The following is a 19166-nucleotide window of genomic DNA, read 5'->3' on the forward strand; positions in this document are numbered from 1 at the left end:
ACATTTTAGATCCCTGTTTTCTTCTGCAATAAACAACATTTAGAGACTGTTTTAGGAAGTCTTTGACTTCCCACAGATCCTACTGGCTAGCACTGCAGCAATTCCAAATGCATTTAAGGTTCAGCAATTGAAAACGAGTGTTTCCAGAAAGATTTGTTTCAGATTCTACCCCACTAGCGATAATATACTAACCTGTTATTTACCCTAGCGTCACTGACAAAATATAGTAAAAGAAAAAAAAAAAAAATCAAACTGCCATTAAACTTCAGAAGAGTCAGGATTTCACAAACTTAAGTGAACTAATTTTCTAGCTGACATTCTTGTGGGGACAGCCCAGAGGCAGTGTGCTTAATACTCCCAGAAGAATAAGTCAGTTTCTATTCCTAGGACTCTGAGAGCACGTCACTTTTTGCATATCTACAGAAAAGCACATTTAATTTTTATGCATTCCCACTCCTGTGACTCAATTTTCTCTGACAATGAAGGGAAACATAAGGAAAAAAGACACAAGAAAAAACCCAGACATTTCTGAAATCTTTCCAACAATTTCAAAAAAGCTTTCTTCGCTTTTTTGATAATAAGTGTCGTTCATCTTACCTTGAATCTGACTCCCTCTTCCAGCACAATATATCCTTGAGAAGGGGTCAAATCCACTGATGCCTCTGAAGAATTAATTTCACTTACAAGATATTGAACAGTCACGGTGCCAAATATTCCCTGAGGAGGTTCTCTAATAATATGTAATACTGCAACACTTTCCATCAGATGGAGAGCTGTTTGCTCTCTTAGGAAGAAGTGATCACTGTTATTGAATGACAAAATTCCATGGCCATCATCATTGGCAAGTATAGTAATTGTGGCTTTTGAGAAATAAATAATGGAAATATTATTTAATTAACATAGTAAAATATAATTGTACATATATACAAATATATATAAACACAAATCCATTCTCCCTTTACTGTATATATAATGCTTTCATGTCCACGATATTAACTGAAAAGAATAAGTATCTTACTTTATTTAGGAAGACTTTAGACAGGAAGAATCTAAACTACCTTATTAAAAAGCTCACTTTTGCACTTTTTGATTCCTTACTTTACCTAAGTTAATTGCATAGATTTCATAGGGATGTTTAAGAACTTTCCACAGGAGTACAAAGATCTACCATATCAGAGCAATGGTGTTTTCTGAAATATGACCGTTCAGAAGGATGAAATTAAAATGACTGCCACAGAATTCCAAACAATGAGAACGTTGAAACTAAGTTTTACCTGTTGTGTTCTCCCCTAAGTCCAGTCCGAGAGAAGGATTTGTTAAAATTAACTGGAACTTCTCATCACCTTCAGGAATATCATCATCAAAAATCATAACAACAACAGATTTATTCCTTTCTCCATCAGCAAAAAACAGAGTCTAGCAATGAAACACAGAAAGCATTGAATACATAACAGCTGTTAATACACACCGAACTTTTCAACTAAGGTAAACAGAATTGTCATGTCTTAAATAGGAGGGAAGAGGAGGCAAGAAGAGCTATAATCTCTATGTCCCTCATAAATTCATGGAAACAGAAGCAAAAAAGTTTGGCACCTTGCAGAATGAGGACAAGCAAGAGCAGTTTACTTTGGAAGTTCTTATGTAAAAACCATGAATCCTTACATGAAATCTTATATGCTTTTGTCTAAGCAAAATTGTATTTGAGGTAGATGTTTGAAAGTTTACAATGTGTCTTATATTTAAAAATACTTCAGCATTTAAAAAGAAAGGAACAGTAAAATAAGATGACTAATTTGATCTCATTCTATTCAGATGACCAAAGCAATGAAACAAGTTGAAAAAAGTAGCTGCACTACTGATCATTCTGCAGAATAAACAAGAAGACATTCTTCTGAGGAAGCTGAAGGAATGAAACGTACTAGATTTGGAATTTTTTTCTTACCCTTGAGGTCACATTAAAATCCAAACCCAGTTGTGCCTCCAAATTTTGAGCATAAAAAAACACAGACACATTGCCATATGACCCTCTGTTTCGGTATGCCATCACCGTCAGATTCCCGTGAGATTCATTAACTTCAAAACTAAAACAAAAAGCAAGAAAACTTCTCAGTGCTCACTGAGCATGCTATTTTGAATAACATGGTAGATAGTGGTAATATTTTCAGTTCAAATTGTTCCCACTGCTTTTTAAGAAAAAGGTATCATTACTGTACTGGTATCAATACAATTGTCTAATGCAACCTTTTTACCATTGTTTCTTGTCTAATGGAATTAAGCTATAGGAGGTTGTGCTTTTTTCCTGCTTATTAGTGCCAGATTAAGCCTTCCTATGTTCATGGATGCCTTCTTCCAAGCTCCTGGAAATTAGTCAGAGAAAAAGATCTGGGAGATGCCAGTGTGTATGCTTACATGGATGCAGAGGCTGGAACACCAGATGGAGGCTGGGGGAGTGATGCAAGTTTACAATATAAAAGGATGGCAGTGAAATGAAGTACCTGGTAGCAAAAGTTTTCTGAGTAAACATACTGTAAATGTTGGTTTTCAGTGCGGGAACCATCTTACACTTTCCAGTTTTACTGAACTAAATGATGCTTTGCCATCTCAAATATCCGGACTTATTTTTAATAGGAGTGTTACTGTTAACTGAAAATAAAAATAATTGGGCAACCCCAATCACTAACTGAGACAGTGAGTTCCACAAGGAGGGAAGACTTACTTGGTGCTCTCCCATTCAATTACTCCTCTTACTCCATCATTAGCATCAACAATAATTTGAGAAGCTAAACCTTCCACATCTAAAATGGAAAACAGAAGGACAAAAATGAAAGAACAATAAAGTTCATTTTCATGATTTTCAAGAATAATAGAAGCGTTTCTTAAACCTCTACTAATTTTTTAGAAAAAATACATAATTTTTGCTTTACAAAATACAGAGGAGAACATGGTATTGGGCAAGATAATTGGAAAGGCTCAAAGAAAAATCTGTCCTTGCTACCTTACTACTAGAACTGCAACACAATGCCCTGAATTACCATTGTTCATTTAACAATGCATACAAAAAAGACTAAAGAAAATTTAAAAAGCAAAACGCAACACAGAAAAATTAGGAAATACCAAAAGCGAGATTCATCATGGAATCTTAGTTTATTCTCATTATGTGTGTTTATTATGATGATATTCAACATTGTACAGACTGCCAGTCTGAATACGGGAGGGAAAATGACTAAGAAAGAACAATAATAGATGATCCAGTATTTCATCGCCTATTCATGTTTCAGTGCCTGATCATAAACCTTATTGGCACACACCTCAGATTCTGCTACAAATATAGAATTGTTAATTTCTTTGTAGGCTGTTTATGTACTGTAACATTCATTTGGTCCATAAAGATGTATGTATCCTCACAATAACTCTGGAAGATTCCTGCATGTATTGCAGTGTGAAAGAACCGAATAACAGACTAATTGCCAGAAATGTCCACTAATTTCAGGCATCACAACTTGAGTCAGAACTTGATTCTTCTGAGAAAATTAATTTAATTTGTTCAGACAACAGCACTGTATGACTACCTTAATTTTACCTTCGACTTACTCTTAAGAAGACTTAAAAAGAAATGAAGAATGACAATTTCTATAACCAAATTGACTCCACTGAATCCATAGTAAAAATACTATATTTAGATCCATAGGAAAGATTTCTATCAATTCAAATAAAACTGAATAAAATGTCATTGCCATGAATCCAAACCTGTCACTATGAGGTAGCAGTGAAGATCAGCAGTAGCTGCAAAACCTCTACACAAACAGCAGAAAGATTTATTGATGTTTAGAAATCCAGAGAGAGGGCTAGCGATTACAGACCTTTCAGCTTCACTTCTAAACCACATTTTCCCTTGTCATGTCATAGTTAGATCTGTTCACCCAGGATCTGTAAGACTTTGCTTTCAACATCAGGCTTCTTATTTCGTGTCTGGCATCCTTTCCCTTCCCTGATGCCCCCTGCCCCCCTCCCCCAGCTTTGCTATTTCTTGGATCCATTAAGTTTATTCCTTTTTCTTTCACAATTCTCAGGTGTTTATCATTTTTCCTTTTTCTAATTCCTTTCACTTTTGTATTTGAGTCAGGCTCTTTCTTCCACCTTTTCTAGTAGATGGGAGCAAAAGGAGCTTGTAGAAAACAACAGCACTTCTTTACGCTTGCTGATTCTGCTCCTTGCCAGTGAAGCCTCAGATCAGAAATACAGGTCACTTAAGCTCAGTGTGTTTCACTCTACATGGCACACATACCAGACTTACGCCACATATTGCAGGCACACAGCCACAACGGGAACAGTAAATGCAGTATATTCCAGATGTGTAGGATTGACTGCACATGCCTGCATCATGTGCAGAACACCCATTTCTTTTGATATTAGACACCTCCTAGAAACACTTTGAATATCTTGTATAAGTGTGGGATTGCTAGAAATCCTAAAGAAATGCATTGCACCAACAAGCAATTAAGCTGTCAATCAGAACAGATCAAAATATACCAACAGGGAAAACAAGATTAGAAAACATTCTGATTACACAATTCGTAATGACATTTTATGAGGACAAGTTAAAACTATTGGGTTAAAACTATTACCTAAGTAATAGGTAATTACCTATGGGTTAAAACTATTACCTAAGTACGCTTAACTCAATGCAGATATCACAGCAGGGTTGAACGGTCACAATTCAAACAGACTGCCAATGCCTTACAGCAGAAGGTGAGACTATACAGCACTCAGCATAATTTAGTTCAGAAAAATCCCTTGTACTTATATGTCAGTCTTTTTATGTTTTAGATTTTAGACTCAATTAATCACAGCTCAGTCTCTATGAATCAGCAATGAGTCTTGCAAGTTACCTTTCAATCTGTAACGAATTAACTCTGTCCCTTCTACAGGCATGCAAAGAAAAGGGAAAAGAGTCAAAGAAGATGTTAGAAATTATCAGTACAACTAGCCTCTACCCCTACAGGATAATCCAATTGTCTCAATGGCAGCTATGCTACTGAATTCAGAAGCAGAATGAGGAGCTAACTAAGCAAATGATAAATTAAGTTCACTCAAAGGGTAAGAAAGCCACAAGGTATGACTCCTGAAAACAAACCTGATAAAGAGTAATAAAAAGAGATTTTTAGGAAAGTGAACAAAGTAATCACATAAAGTAATCTTTTTTATTTTTTTTTTCCATTATGTACTTGGAAAAGAAAATCAGATTAACACACTGCAAATAAAACTCTTCAGATAATTATGCTCTCCAGATGTTAATTACCAACTCCTCTACGAAAATTGCCTTATAATTTTTACAGAGCTTAAAACAATAAGAAAGCAAGTGTAATAATGAATAAGTCTGATATTCTACAAGGTTTCTTTCAGAATACCATCTCATATTGGCATAGTTGTCAAGTAAGTGGAATAATGATAGTATGCCAGAGGGATATAATCTGCATGAAATTCATATAAAAGGAAAAAACAAGATAATTCTGTATAAGTTGTTTTACCCAGCCTAGGTGGGGATGCAGTTGAATGGTTCATGATGAGTTCCACTGAAGTTAAATTAAACAAGAAGAATTCCTGCACCTCTGGTACATCATCCTGCAAAACACCAATTCAGTACATCCTCTTTTCATCGAACTTTAAGAAATGGTCACAAAATTCACCAAAAAGCACCACACTAGAAGTGTCTAACAGCAACACCAGAATCTATTTTTCCATTTTCCTGAAATACGTTCATCAGCTGTAAAATTTATTATCTTGAATGAATTATGAAGTAAGACATCACATTTCACGAAAAAGACTCTGTGGTGACACTAAATTATTCTTGTAAATAAATGTCTGCCCAATTTTAAAGGCTTAAACCCCAACCACTGAGAAAGTAAGAGCCTGTAGCACGCAATGATTTACACAGCTCCGAATATGAGACAGTAAACTCTTAATGAGACAGCTAAATTTCATTTACGCATAGGTAGAGCTGCTTTCTGTTATCATTTGTCCTTCAGTGATTTTAGCATTAAGATAAAAACCATCTTGCTAAACAACAATGAAACATACAGCTTCAAGTAATATACAGATCCCAAACTTTAGGTTCCAAAATATTCCTCTTCTGATGTCATACAGATCAGCACAAAACGAAAGAGTTTACCTCTAGAATAGTAATATTTATGGCAGCTGATGTTTCTCCTTCTTCCAAAATCAATGAGCCAGAAACAGCTACATAATCAACTCCTGGTTCAGCCAAGGTCGCTTCTGTCTGATTACTTAAGGTGAGCAATCCTGGAACCGTGGCGTATGTTACATTGATAGCACCTATTTAATTTGTGACAAAAAAAAATATTTTTTTCAATTCTTGTGTAGTGCTTACTGGAATAGACAAAGAAAAGAGATCAAAATTAAAAGACTAACTGCGTAAGAGAAGGATTAAAACATTAATGTGGAGACAATGGAACTTTGTTACTGTATTTAATGCACTTTCAGTCCAGCCTCTGGTGATTTGTCCAACATCACAGGACTCAAAAAGCACTATGACCAAATATATTCAGATATTTGAGGTGCTGAAGTTCTACCTGGGACATCTAATGTATTATTAATACCAGGTTTGGTTCCAAGGTAAGTGGAATGTTTCAGGAATGACTGATATCTAAGAACAGCTCTAGACAGCACTGGGAAATACAGCTTAGAAAATCTAGTTTCCTTCTCATCAAGCAGATTAACACAGACTTTAATAAAGAATAAAAATTAGGGAACACACTAATAAATGTTACCAAGGGAAAAAGTTAGACACCATTTTTTTATAATAAAGCCATGTCTCACTAATCTGCCAGGGTAAGTCAAGATGCAAATTTAGAGAGTGATCCTGGAGACAAAATGACAGATGATATTCAAAGATGAAATAAAATATAAGGTATAGAAGAATCTTAGTTTTAATAAATAATGATGGATTTTAAGTAATAGATCTTACATTTACTATGGATACTTATCTTAAAGCTTTAGTTTCCTGAGTAGTATTCCACAAGCAAATTAGATACTGATTGACAGTAAAAAAGAAATGGGAAAACATAGAAATGTCATTAAAATGCCTCTACAAATCTGTGGTGTGTCGAGATCTTGAATGTTCTGTCTAACTGGTCACTTCAAAACATACGTAACAAAAGAAACTAAGAGGGATTATCACTGAGGTCTAAATATAGTCAAAAAGGGTAAATAGGAAGTGATTGCACGTTATCTCACAATATAATTTGAAATTCTGAGGCAACAAACAAAATAAAATATTTTTGCACACACTATTGAATTCCGGAATTAAATGTCACTGAATTTTTATGGATGTTAAAAGATAAATTGATTTAAAAAGGAATAAGAAATTCTCAGAGGAGGCATAAACTGAATTCAGTGGTCTGAATGCAATGTCTTCCATGGGACATTTCCATTTCCTAATCTGCCAACTTCTGGAAGTTTAGAGGGGAAATAGGTGGGAATGATCTTTGCACACAAGCTCCTTTTCTTATATGTTTTTTATTTCTTCTGGAGAGACCAACATTTTGGGAAAGATTTATTAGACGTAAAGGTAGTAACTCTAATAGCCAACTAATTATGTCACAGCTCCCAGACTCCTCACCATGACTCATCGTGGAAATGATGGCCATGTCTCCAGTTTCAACTAAAAACTTAGTTTCCAAGCCTTCAGTAAGAAGCCTAGAAGTTCTGAAAATATCAGTTGTATCCAAGATTTTTCAAAATTTCCAGCCTCACTGTCACTGCTTTCTTTTGTGTAACAATTACGAAAACAGAACGTCCTTTCTCTTGGAGTTATTATACAAACCTAGAGATCCAAATTCTCTGTTAATAAAAAGCTGAACTGTTTTGTTTTCCTCTGGAATTAAAACTACCCTGGATGGGGAAGCAAAATTCAAGACTCCATGGGGTTCATCACTAGCTTCTACTGTCAGAACAGCTTCATATCCTTGACTATCCAAAATAGCAGCACCTGAAGAAGAAACTCCTGCAAAAGAATCAATGGACTACAGTGAATGAAGTGTTACGCAACTTTCTTTTTTTTTCTTTTCTTATATTATTGCCATTATTATACCCAAATGCCAGTCAGCAACAGTGCAAATGAAATTAAACCAAACGCATCATACGTTCACTGAAGTTTATGGATGGTGTGGAATGTATATATATCTACATTCTGTAACAAATACAGGAACATTCAATCACAACAGAAATTGTATGCATACTAAGTATACAGTCACAAAAACGTATTAAGAAACAAGAAAACTTAATAGGCCAGTGCCAAATATCAACTTCCCTAAACTTCCACTATTGTAAAAAGAAAGAGAAAGTTTTCCCAGGAATTAACTGCAAAAGTTGAATTTATATTCGACTTCTCAATCATTCCATTAAGAAACTACTACCTTTTCCAAGTGTTGCCTTGATGAATAATTGTTGGTGTATTAATTTATGCTTATCCTGATGGATTATAACAGTCAACAAATGATTTGGCAAGTCGGTAAGGCACTTTGCAGCAACACAATCCACCTCAAGATAGTTCGGTGTTTAGACATTAATTTCAGTTTAACAAAGGGTATTTCAGAAGCGATGCAGTTTCATGCTTCTTTTCTCATTGTAGTTTGAATAGCAAGAATAAAATACTCTGACCTCCTTGAATTCAGAGACAGATCAGAAAGTCAGCTTGCAGCATGACACGATTGCTTTAAAAGATAAAAATATCCACTTGGTTCATGGCAACTGTACCCAGAATGCATTAGTAAGCTCATGTTTGTATTCAGTTAAAGGGAAGCAAATAACCACCAAAGAAAACAGGCAGAGTTAAATCAGGTTTAAAACTAATTAAGGAAAAATGCAAGGACACTGTGGGGATTATACATACATATATATACATATACACACAAGGATCAAGCCTGTTTCAAAAAAACTTGAATGAACTTTGCATAGTTTACACAAGTTGAGCATGTTTAGTCCTACACTTCCAAAATGGGTTAATACATATGAAAACATGACACTACTAAATGGTAGTTTTAAGATACAGCAGGCTGTAGTTCTGCATTACCTTCTGTTTTGACGTTGTATAGGATGATCTGGTATTCCTCTTTTTCTTCAGGAACATGGTCATCCAGCAAGTGAACATACAATGTTGTATTCAATGCCTCCTATTTATTTTATTGATAAATTGGTCACTCATTATTGTATAAAATACAAGGGACACCACATACATATTTTGAACAACACCTTTAAGAAACGTAAAGTTAAAGTATCAAAATCTATAAAGTCCCTCCAGTTTAAAAGTCCAAGAGCAAAGGAGCAAGTAAATAATCAGATCAAGAAACAGAGACTGCTATAAAAGCACACCTGTTTTCTCAGCTCAGTTCTAATTACAATATTCTCCTGTAGCCATTAGCTTTGCTTACGGACTTACCTCAGGAAAAAAGAGGATTCCAGAAGAGTTTTCAAAATTTTGTTTCACGTTATGCCCAACTATCTTCCATTCAACAGTAACATTACCCAGTCCTGGGGCAGTTCTTAGAATATGGAATTGCAGTTGCTCTCCTAGGAAAAAAGGATAGGACACCATATTTTTGAGTTTCCTCTCCTACACCTCAATCACAAAAATGAGAAGCCAAAAACATCCTTCACAGTTAAAATAATTTTTCTGAAAGACATTAGTATTTTTAATGGTGAGCTTCACAGTAGTTACAGAACACATTTGTTTTTAATACTGAAAAAAAAAACCCAAACCTAAACTCAATCCTCCTGTTCTTTTCTGGGTTTAGTTAACTCTTGGAGAGAACTATCAAAATATGAGGGAAACTGCACAGATGAATAACATAGAAAGTAAATGCCCCTCAAAACATGCACAAACAGAAGAGCACTACCTTCCTGTGAATTACATAAAATAGTAAATGCTGTATGTCCCAGCTATAACACAAAGAGTTTCCTACAATGGCTAACTGGCAAGGAATACACATTTTCCTAACACTGGCAGTGTCTTGAGACTTTACATAGTGCATGCAGAAAAATGCTTGTAATTGCCCTTAAGTTTCATGTAACATGAGTCTGAACTTAGAAACATCAGCAGTGTTAGAAACAAAAAAATATCCAGAAAAGGTTAATATTTATTAATTTATAATTTTAAAAACAAAGCATTTAAAATTAAAACATCAATATTTAATAACTTAAAAATTTATTAATTTCTTATAATTTCATGGATAATCAGTATCAATTGACAATGTGCATCTATAAGAAGCAATTATGGTATTTTTCACATTTATAACATTTCATCCAATGGACACTTTAATTAAAAAGAGTAAACTCCTTTGAAATCTTTGTTAAATTTATATAATTTATATATTAAATACTTATAGAGATTTATTAAATTTATAAATTTTATATAGGTTATATAATATCACATATTTTAAATATGGACATGTGAAATTAGCATGCTATACCAATATGAAATAAATCAGCAGGTAAAATTAGTAATATTATGCAATACATTCACATTAGAGGACTGATGTTTATTTATAATATGTAAGTGTATTGCATCTGTATGTGAACATTTTTCATGTGTGCAGAATTTAATTTTGCCAGTATGTACAGTGTTGCATTTGCTTTCAACGACATGAAATGTGCAGAAATTGTAATATTGAGATGCTTGGAAATAATAATACACGAGATTTCTTCTACTCACTAAAGAATGAAGAAAACTAAATAAAAATTTGTGAAAATGTATTTTACTGATGCAGCAACAGAAATCTGACAAACTTAGTTCCAGCCTCAACTGACTGAAAAAGTCTTTCTTAGTATTGTATAAACTGTGAAAACACATAACTGTTGCATGCCTCTGCCTTCACTAAAATGCTACCCTTGCCCTCAATAAGGTGATAAATAATATGCACAGCTTGAAAATAATACAGATTTGCTTGACAGAAATTGTTCAATAATAAAAAAAATATAAAATATAATCGTATTTGGATTGATGTTTGATAAATTTTGTATTCAGAACAAAAAAACTTGATACTGAAAATTAAATACAAGCACTGAAATCATGTACAGGCCTTAGCTCATTCTTTGGGTTTATCAAGAGGAATTAGTTTGGTTGTTTTTTCTTGCTGTAAGACAACACACTACTTTTCACAAGCTGGAGGATTTGCAGTCATTTCCAAACTGTAGCAGAGTATTTCAGCGCCAAATGGCCAGCATTTACCAGCATGTTATGAATAATATTTAACCAGTGGAAAGCATTCAGGGTCATCATAACCTTTGGCAATGAGACATTTTGTATTAATTCCTTGTGCTTATTAACAGCTCTTCTTAGCCTGCCGGACTGCAACTGGCTTGGCAGGCGGATGAGAACGGTCAATGTGGAGGAACAAAGGATGAAAGCCGGGCACACACTAGCACAGAATTAACCCGAACCGCACCTATATAAAAACCAAAGGGTATGATGTCCTTTCATTTCTGAAAAAAAAAAAACAAACAACCAAACAAACAACGTTTGGTGGAAAAAGACTTTTTTCTTCAAACAGAAAAAGCAATGCACCCACTCCTGGACAACAAATTTCTGGTTTGTTAACTTTCCCTGCCCATCAGTTTACATGTCAGAGAAATATGATACTGCAATACATTGAGATTCCAGTACAGCCTGCCAAAAAGCAATCACCATTAGTACTGTTATTATCCTATGCAAAATTGCATCAAACCTTAGATTAAACACAAAACACACTCTTTTAAAGTACTAGTAGAAACCTTTGGTCCATATCAAATTATTATTGTTCTTTCTCAAATGTCATGACTGAGTGACGACAGCAACATTGCTAGATTCCTAAATTAGCTACCCTAAAAAAGCATAAACAGAACATTTTAAAACAGCAGGTTATTGTGTCAGGAACAGGGAAGATGTGATCCTAATCTTTCTGTAGGAATATTTTCTAGAAGATTTAAAGCTAATTGTAAGTCACTGATAGATGAGATTCGCTTGTCACTACTAACAGGTGTATATGATGGGAGTTATATACAGTTCTGGAATGCAGTATAAATCAGTAAGACAAGAAATGCTAAAAGGAGCTTTAAAACGTGATACTGATAGCAGTAAGGCATGATCTTCAGAAAAAAGGAAAGCAGAGATGATGATATATAGAATGGTTTTGGAAATGGTGTACTCATCCTTTCCATAGATTTCATTTAAGTGCTATGCTTTCAAGAGTTATGAATTCAAAGAAATACATGCCAAGTGTGTGATTATTAGCTTGCTGGCGTTCTCTGAACAGTGGGACAACCAATCACTATGAATCAAACAGGGAGATGGAAGAACTGTTAAACAAACTGATCATGGTCAACACAAAGAACCCACCTTCACGACCAATAACAGATCTTGAGGCTGTCTGGAAGCTAATAATTCCTGCCACATTGTCACTTGCCAGAATAATCACTGTAACAGTGTCAAAACTGGGCAGAATTCGACTCCCTCCTTCAGTATGGACCAGGCTGATTACAATACTCTCATTGTCCTCTGGCTCTGGGTCATCTAAAATTGTCAGCGTGACCATCTTTTTTGTTTCCCCTACGAGGAGAAGAATATATACATACTTATGTGTGCACATGGAAATCACCTTTTAAGAAGACTTAAATCATCTCCTTTTGTAGGAAATACCTAAAAAATATAGAGAAGAACATGAAGCATATTTATTTATTTGCCTGTCTAGAATTTTATGAAGTTTTATTCAATTACTGTTGAAAAGTTACATTAGGGGAATATAATTATCAAACATTAAATATACTATGTAGAAATTAACAATGTAGGTATAATTATGTAACTTAGAAAAGGGGAATATCATTCCTTTAAAAAAATTACCAAGTGCATAAGTTCTCTAATGAACCATATACACAAGTACATACAGTCAATTTGAATACATTTACTGGACCAAGGAATGCATTAAAATGCGTTGTCACTGTGTTAGTTACTTGTCTTCTGGACTGTCAAAGAATGATAATGTAAACAGCAAAGACAAGCAATTACCAGTCTCTGTAACCCATTATAATTTACAACACATCCTGTTGCTCAGTGCATGTGCATAACCTGTTTTATGATTATATCGGTCTACAAGATAGATGTATGTCTTGCTACATTGTCTTTCAAAATATTTTGAAAATAGCTTTCACCAAACTTACAACCACTAATGTAATTACATGTCAGCCTCAGAATCACTGCTGGCAACCCTTCTTTTGAGTTCAGGTGATTTAGCAAGCTAGCTAGCACTCTAGAACTAAACTTCCATAAATTGCTTTCAAAATAATGGTTCAATCAACTCAGACTTTGAAAATCTAAAATATATCTGTCATGCTGCATGGTACTTAAATAACATGTGCCATCGTTCATCTCTTTGCAATTTTTTTTTTTTTAATATGCTGTTACGCTATGAAATCAATAAAATCTCTCAAAGAGACATTATGAAAAATTAGTACTGTACTGACTGAAGGTTAACGAAAGAGTCTGATTCTCATTTTCACTCTCCTTGATAGAACAACTATCTTTAGCATTACTATTCTTTATTTATTTGGTAAAAAGGTAATCTTTATAACGCACACTGAAATATTCCTTAAAACAAATGCTTAGATATTCATGATTTTCACCTTTTTTTTTTTTTACTACAACTTTGTGTGTTCTGCAACATAACGCTACATGCTAATGAACGATATTCTATTGAATATGTATCCTGAGCATTCAGGACGTCTAGCCTAAGAATAAGACATCACTTACGAAAATATCCAGAAGACTGAGTGCTTGTCAGGTTCTTTTTGCTTTTCTTTAATTTTATAAGACAGAACCCAGTGCAAAAGTTTGCCTCACCTTCAGCGAAAACCAGAATCTCACCAACACCTACAAAATCCAAGTCTGGGGTAGCAGTTCCACCAACCACACGCCATTCCACTGTCACCTGTCCCAGGCTGCCTTCTGTCCTATGTATCATTAGCTGCACGTTGGTCTGAGGATGTTCTTCTACTTCAATATACAGACCTTTCTCTGTCGCATTGGGACTTATGCTGTAGATCTTAAATACTCCAAATGCTTCTCCATTCATCATTATGATAACTGTGGAAGTATTTGGCTGTCCTATAGTTGGTTGATTTTTTAAGCTGGCTGAGATGTTAATTAGTTCAACTTTCAAAAGGGATATAGTGAATTTCTCATCCAACTCTGGCAGAGTGTCAGGGAGTATGGTAACTGTGAGATTTGCAAACTCTTCCCCTTCCTGCATTACAGCCCACTGTCTTGTAACAGATTCATAATCACTACCAGCGATGGCTTGTGTGCTAAAGAGAGTGGATGCACTGGTGATGTTTTTCTTGTAGGTCCAGAATCCTGAAGTGTTGGTTAATGGGCTGATCTCTGATGTCAGCCAAAGGCAAAGAGGAATCTCAGAGGCACTGGAAAATGTAAAGGCTGAACACACTTGTTCTTTTAGGCACTGAGTTGCACAGGCATACAGTGGGTCACTTGCTGCTGACACGTTCACTTTGGTCTTGGATGGTTGGTCAGGAATTCCTTGTAGAGGAGACTTGTAATAGGCCAGAATATCCTGACCTTGCTCAATGGCAACAGCTACGACGTCAGTCTCAGAAGTGCTGTAAAATATCTGCAGCTGACCAAACCTTCCCCCGCTAAAAGACATTAAAATAAAAAAGTAATGTTAGTTGATGATGTCTAATATTCTCTGTGTTTCTGCATTCAGAATAAAGGTGAACAAAATCAACTGGCACTTTTTGAATTACTGTAAAGTTCCAAATAACTAATTAAAGTGGATTCCCTTGAAGCTAGTACCAGAGTAACTGAGTTGCCAAGTTTTGTGGATAGCAAGTTTGATTATTTATAGCTTGGGTAGCAGTCTGTTAAGGATGCATGTTTGCAAATATTTGTTTCTAGGAATTAACTTAGTCTTCTTAGGGCTGGCAAGGAAGAAAAGGTTGCTGCCCAATCTTGCCATCTTTCCTCCTGAGTGTCCTCAGGATATCATACCACATGCATAAAACCTGTTTTCCTTTTCTTGTTTTTTTCCATTGTACGTTGTCTGACCAATTTTGTCCTCCAGTTCAAAATACAGGAGCATGCTGTTGTGCAGCTTTAAATGATTTGACAATTAAATAGGAAGAATGAAACTTCAAGTACCCTGACTACATTAGGTTTACATTGCACACTACGATGTGTATTAGATTTAAGTACTTTATGTATATTTCTAATAAGCAGACATCTAGTTCAAAACCAACGTGTATGAAATAAACATGTGTTAAGCTAGCAGATCAAGAAATCGATGCAAATAATACTTATACAAGATGAGCACAACATTTGAAATTATGGCCAAGACAAAAAAAAAAGAAAAAATAATAGATATAAATAAAGCAAACATTATACAAACCTTCGCCTGATCGTTATATTTGCAAGCAAATTTCTTTCTAGTGGTTCCTGAATTCGATACAAGGATTGATGAAAGAAAACTGTGCCATAAGGATTATCATTGGCAGGTATTATAATATTTGCCACGCCATCTAACCCAATAGCACCACCATTGGAGGCCTGAGTTAATTCTACGAGGACAATCTCAAAAAGAAAAAAAAAAAAGAAATAATGCAGCTAAACAGTTTTTGGTATTTCTAACAATAATCACAATCAAAAGTAAAATCTGAATTTCTTGCACTTTCCTGCCAGAACAATCCTTGTTTTTATTTGCACATGTTTCTATAATAATTTAAAACTCTGATACTATTCAAGAAAGATGTAACTGCTTTACTTACTTCTTCTGTTTCTGGAACATCATCAGCCAGGATTTCCAACAGCAACACCTGAATGGCTTCCCCAGGGGCAAAAGTAATATTACCCAAGGCAACCTGCAAGTCTGTATCAGCAGGGCGTCCATTAATGGTAGCAACCCACTGAACAGTAACATTACCGAGTGTCCCAGCATTGCGGATTATTGGCAGATTTACGGTTACTGATCCAAATTCAGGCTCCTGCACAGTGAATTCGGTAATCTGAAAAACTGAAGTAAAGCACAGAGAGACATATTTTATTAACAACGAAATTGAGAGTAATATATCAACTCCTGAAGCACACAGTTTTATATCACTTGATTGCATTTACTTGCACAAGTAAATCAATTTTAATCAGGTTTAAACTTAAAAGCAAACTTTCGGTATTAACAGTTTCATCTACAGATAAAATCAGCATGAAAATTAAGCCCTCGTCCAAAAAGTTTATTCCAACATGCCCATTGTTCAAGGCTAACCATGAGCTGTTTCCAAGCTCTTAGAAGATAATTTCATAGTTGTTCCCAGCAAGGAAACTTTTTAGAAGCTTTCATAACACTTACTGAAGAAATAAGTCAACGTATTACATTTAAAATTGTTTCAGGTAAAAGTCTTCCTTAAATTAAACTTCTAGTTTTCAAGAATTAAGTTAATTAATTACCCATCTGGATTTTTTTTTTTTTTGACAATTTTTCTTTCTTTCCTTTACCTTCTTCTACTGACAAAATGGAACAGAAGGAATTAAGTAGGGTACTGAAGGGAGAAAAGCGAAGTCAAATGAAAAGGCAGGAAAAGTACACCAAAAAACAAACAGCAAACAAAAAAGATGGATTTCTAAAATATAATTAAATTTCTGAAATCACCAAAACCCTTTGCAAAACCTGTGTAATGAAACTTATTTTGGATAGTATACACAATTCATTTTATTGATAATAATAGGCAGAAGAAAAACTAAAGTACTTGACAAAAACTAAAAGAGGGTAATTTAATCTCTCTTCATATTTTTCAATTTCCCCAGATTTTTAAATCTGCTTTGATTTTGATTATCTACTAAAATAAAGATATTAAAGTATTTAAGCAACAGATATTAGAATGTGGATTTTGGCTCAAACCTATTGCAGAAATGCAGCACTTAGAATAGATAAAAATAAAAAAGTAAACTAAAATCCATCTATCTCTATTGAGAGATTCCAAAATCTTGCTGTATCAACTAAATAACACTTTTTTGTTATACTAAGCACCATTACTCCTTAATTATAGGTTTTAATTTAGTTTATCTTATCTTTACTTTCTTTATCCAGGCTTTCTCTTTGTCTTCTGAAAGTTTTTATTCATTTGCCCAGTAATGGCTAACCCTCAAATCTGCAGTAAAAATGTTAACAGAAGAGAGGAAATAGGCAAATAAGACTCATTTACCAAAGGATCCAAATGGGTCATCAGAAGCCTCGATAGTTATGATCGCCCTAGTCAAAGATCCAAGCAAGGCTCCTCCTGTTGTTTGATTCAGCAGCTGAACATAAAATGACTCTTCAACTTCAGGACTGATATCATTAATTATATAAATTGGCACAGCTTTACTTGTTTCTCCTTCTAGTAAGACAACATCTGATGAGGCTACACTGTAGTCCTCACCTAGATTTGTAGATGAAAAAAACCCAAAACAATAAAATACACAGAATATTAATGCATTGTGTTTCAGTGTACTGAATATCATCAGTAATATTTATCCTCTCTTTTTGCTTACACATACATTCTTCCATGTTTTTATGGTTTTTTTTCTTTATCTTCAGACCCAGACAACACAGTCTTTTTTATTTCCCATTGCCCTTTAGATATCTGGATTAAAATTAAAATAAAACTTGGCTTGGCCAAAACAGAGTTGGCACTGTTAGACCAAGAGGTAGTTACAAAAGGGCCATTATTGTCTTCCATACACAAGGTCACACTACCAAGATGTCTTTGATGTCTAATTGCTCTCTGGCTTTCCAAGAGATAAAAGTGAACAGAAGCACCTTTGTCAAAGTAGATTTTAGCAAAGTGAACATCATGTGTGTCGACCTCACTTTAGGCAAACATCTCTGAGAATGTCTAGATGAACAACTGTCATACGCCAGATAACGGCTCTGCTTCAGAAGCTAATTGGAAGCATACTCTGACATCAATCTAGCCATACATTTATTTAGAAAAGTCTGATACCTAAAAAGGAAACTAAAATACCAGTTCTCAGAGCATGTACCTCCCGTCTATTCAATTTTGGACACAGCCAAAATAAGAGGGTTTGGTTTATAAGTGTCTAAGTGGTTTTCACCCTGAATACTTCCTAAGTTTGCTTCTTTCTTTATGTGCCTTCTGTATAGCAGGGACCAACTGGAGAATTTAACCTCCCATTTTCAGAAGTTCAAGTCTTCTTGGGTTTTCATTGTTTTTTCCTGTTTTACAGCTGAGTCCTCAGTTCTCACTTCCTCTCCAATAAGCTCACCTAAACTATGCATGGTGGGTTTAAATATGTACACAGGACTAAACAGTAGCTACATACACTAACTGTAGTACTTTCTACTTTTATTTATTTTCTCTTTTTTTTTTTTTTTTTTGTTAAGAGGTGGTGTGCTACTAGGGAAACAAACAACTCATTTCCTTCATTCATTTATCTTGCCAGATTCTCAAGCGATGATGTCTCAGAGTTTTCTGATAGCTGATGCATGATCTCTCCCATAGGGGTTGGATTCCCACTCGCTAAGCAGAGTCAATAAATGTCTCACTATATTTTTTTTGTTGTTATACAATAGTGCATTCAACATACATTTGTTTGCTTTGACTACTAGAAGCACAGAGTACGCTCCTTCCACTTTAACATAGACTGCATACTACTTCTATTCTGATTTCTTACCAGCTGTTGCAGTTATTGGCGTAGCTTTAAATTTCACAGAAACATCTGCAAATATTCCCCCAGTTCTGGTCACATTAATGATTGGTCCAACATAATTTTCAGCAACTCGCACAGTTGAAGTTGAAAGCTGAAGTGTTCCAAAAGCATCATCATTGGCATTGATAACTACATGAGCTATTGTCTCATCCGCTAATCCAAGTCGAGGAGAATTTACAACTGAAATGTAAAGAAAACTTAGTGAGGGGGTGCCCGAGATGCTTGGTATCTATGGCTATAGAGTTTCTAGGCATGTATATGAGTTTAGTGGTTAGTCACCACTGGCTTTTAACAAAATTATCTTTTTAGAACTGGACAAAGTATAACTACAAACTGCACCAACATACTTTTGCTGTTTGAATTATATTATGGCAGAAAAATCCCAATATTTAACAACTTATTA

The 19166-nt window shown here is 34.8% G+C and overlaps 1 protein-coding gene across 1 annotated transcript in view; it reads right to left on the bottom strand.

Moving 5' to 3' along the window:
- Positions 1–19166, bottom strand: part of ADGRV1 (adhesion G protein-coupled receptor V1) — a 269894-nt gene that overhangs the window by 202245 nt on the left and 48483 nt on the right. Inside the window, exons 30-45 of the mRNA XM_086480034.1 lie at positions 18728–18943; positions 17257–17472; positions 15829–16073; positions 15453–15634; positions 13889–14700; positions 12392–12601; positions 9458–9588; positions 9092–9191; positions 7844–8023; positions 6170–6333; positions 5529–5622; positions 4890–4919; positions 2717–2795; positions 1943–2081; positions 1275–1416; positions 598–860 (exon numbers count right to left, since the gene is read on the bottom strand). Coding sequence (XP_086336160.1) covers positions 598–860; positions 1275–1416; positions 1943–2081; positions 2717–2795; positions 4890–4919; positions 5529–5622; positions 6170–6333; positions 7844–8023; positions 9092–9191; positions 9458–9588; positions 12392–12601; positions 13889–14700; positions 15453–15634; positions 15829–16073; positions 17257–17472; positions 18728–18943 — 3203 coding nt within the window. The remainder of the gene's footprint in view (positions 1–597; positions 861–1274; positions 1417–1942; positions 2082–2716; positions 2796–4889; positions 4920–5528; positions 5623–6169; positions 6334–7843; positions 8024–9091; positions 9192–9457; positions 9589–12391; positions 12602–13888; positions 14701–15452; positions 15635–15828; positions 16074–17256; positions 17473–18727; positions 18944–19166) is intronic.

This window comes from Leptosomus discolor, chromosome Z (assembly GCF_034619465.1).
Source record: "Leptosomus discolor isolate bLepDis1 chromosome Z, bLepDis1.hap2, whole genome shotgun sequence".
NCBI lineage: Eukaryota > Metazoa > Chordata > Aves > Leptosomiformes > Leptosomidae > Leptosomus > Leptosomus discolor.